General features: G+C 46.4%; 1 protein-coding gene across 1 annotated transcript; it reads right to left on the minus strand.

Annotated features, from left to right (window-relative positions):
* Window positions 1-441: 441 nt before the first annotated feature.
* Window positions 442-1,377, minus strand: LOC112115635 (olfactory receptor 51G2-like). Its single transcript, XM_024212766.1, has one exon. The coding sequence runs from the start codon at window positions 1,375-1,377 to the stop codon at window positions 442-444; it is 936 nt and encodes a 311-aa protein (XP_024068534.1).
* Window positions 1,378-2,568: the final 1,191 nt, after the last annotated feature.

The raw sequence follows: 2,568 nt of genomic DNA on the forward strand, positions 1-2,568 counted from the left end.
CCATTCTCCTCCATTTCTCCAAGGCTCTGCTCCCTGGATAGGCCAGAGCTGGACTGTGGTAAGAGCTACCCATGGAGCCCAGGTCGCTGTGGGTAGCCCAGGATTCTCCACCTTCCCTGGGTAGTACATCCTTGGGGCAATGACATAGGCTTATCTCAGGCCCGCAAGCCTCCTGTCCAGAGCAGTGGGAGGGTATGTGACTCCTCTCAGTTGCTCTGGTACTCTGGGCAGCTATTACCAAGGCCTGGTTATGGCTTCCAGCCTGGAGAGGAGACAGAGCCTCAAATAAAGAGGAGGAGCAGGGGGGTTGGCTTTGGGGGAAGAGATGGGGCAGAGGGAGGGGTGTCGGGAGAAGAGGATCCAGAGTGGACTAGGTGGCCATAGACCATTTTTTTCATCTCCTGTGTCACCAGCACTGGAACCGGATGATTAACTGACCCTTCACTTGATGAATGCTCTGATTATCCTCGCACGAAAGTGTTTACTTTTCACACTGTACACAATTGGATTTATCAGGGGCGGAACCAGCTGGTAGATATAGCCCAGGACAACCTGAAGCAAGTGAGAAGAGCTATTTCCGAATCTGTGTATCACAGCCAGACCAATCACTGGTATATAGAACAGCAAGATGGCGCAGAGGTGGGAGACGCAGGTGTTTAGGGCCCTGAGGGACTCTGTGTGGGACGTGACACTCAGCACCGTTTTGAAGATCATCACATAAGAGAGGAAGATGAGCAGCGAGTCCAACCCCATAGTTATGAGTGTAACAGATAAGCCATAGATGTCGTTCACTTTGATGTCCGCACAAGCCATCTTCATGACCTCCTGGTGCAGGCAGTAGGAATGGGAGAGGACATTGGCTTTACAGTATTGGAACCGTTTCAGGAGAAAAGGGAGGGGAAATGTTACGGCCACCGCTCTTAGCACAAACACCAGTTCCATCTTGGCTATTCTTGGCAGGGTTAAGATGGCAGCATATCTCAGTGGGTTACAGATCTCGATGAAGCAGTCAAAGGCCATCAACAAGAGCACAGAGGATTCAATGCATTGAAGCCAGTGGATGAAGAACAGCTGGGCAAAACAGGCATTGAGGCTGATCTCCCTAGAGTTAAACAAGAATATGCCCAGCATTGTTGGTATGGTGGATATCGATAAGCAAAGATCTGTGACGGCCAACATGAAAAGGAGAATATACATAGGCTCATGGAGGCTTGGATCTGTTTTTATAATGAACAGAATGACTGAATTGCCTACTATCGAAATGACATACATTAGGCAGAAGGGGATAGAGATCCAGAGATGGACGTCTTCCTGACCAGGTATCCCGGTGAGAAGGAACACTGCAGAGTTGAATTTGGTGTCATTGACACCTGACATAATGTACCGGGCAGGTCCGAGGAGTTTTGAGCTTTCTTTCCTGAAAGGAAAAACAACAGGAGACTAGATGATATTTAACTAGACATCATTCTCCCCTCAGTGAAAGTCTAGTGTCCCCCAGGAGCTCAAGGAAGATCAGCAAAAACATAGTCTTAGATTTATACCACTGATAGGAAGACAAGCACTGCCAGAATGGATCTGACCTGCAGTCCATCTAGCCCAGTATCACTGCCAGAATGGATCTGACCTGCAGTCCATCTAGCCCAGTATCCAGTGGCCAGTTCCAGATGCTGCAGAGGAAGGTGGAAGAAGCCCTGCAATAGGCAGATATGATATAACCAGCTCCTAGGAAAAGTTTCCCCCAACATACACTAGTTCAGGGGTTCTCATAGTGGGGGTCGGGACCCCTCAGGCAGTCCAGAGGTTACTGCATGGGGCATCATGAGCTGTTAACTTCTACCCCAAACCTTGCTTTGCCTCCAGCTTTTATAATGGTGTTAAATATATAAAAAAGTTTTTAATTTATAAGGAGGGTTGCACTCAGAGGCTTGGTACGTGAAAGGGGACACCAATACAACAGTTTGACAACCACTGCACTAGTTAGACATATTTTCTGGTGTAAATCAGGAGGGTTTAGAGCCCTTTGAATACTTTAAAAACAACAACTACTGTAATTGGATTTTCTGGTAACCTTTATAAACATCCCGTCCCTCTTTGAATCCTGCTAATCTCTTGGCCCCATTGATCTCTTCTGACTGGGAGTTCCACAATCTATTTGAGCGCTGTGTGATTTTACAATTGTGACATTCCCACCGACACACTTTCTGGCCCTCTACTTCTGATTGTGGCCCATTGTATCATGACCTGTATAAACACATGGAAATTGCATGGTGAAAACGGTCATTGAATTTATCTGTCCTGCATTGAAGCTATTTATAAACATGTTTCATTGCCTCATTGTTGTATTTTTTTTTTTATTTTCATCACTCCTCCGAGTTCAAATTTTGCCACTGCCTCTTTGCAGTTCATGCGATAAATTCTTAGGGACAGCTTCTTAATTCAAAGACATTGAATTCAATGGCGTCATTCCAGACTTCCATGTGTAAATTCGATCAGAACCAGGCTCTATTAACTTTCCCTTATAAAATGCTCCCGGTGATACACTCTGACCCCCAAGAATCCCTCCAAGAG

The sequence above is a fragment of the Terrapene carolina genome, unplaced genomic scaffold (assembly GCF_002925995.2).
Source record: "Terrapene carolina triunguis isolate 2854851 unplaced genomic scaffold, T_m_triunguis-2.0 Scaffold511, whole genome shotgun sequence".
Lineage (NCBI taxonomy): Eukaryota > Metazoa > Chordata > Testudines > Emydidae > Terrapene > Terrapene triunguis.

Excerpts from the sequence above, each read along its gene's own strand:
- LOC112115635 (XM_024212766.1), bottom strand. The coding sequence starts at position 1,377 with ATGTCAGGTGTCAATGACACCAAATTCAACTCTGCAGTGTTCCTTCTC.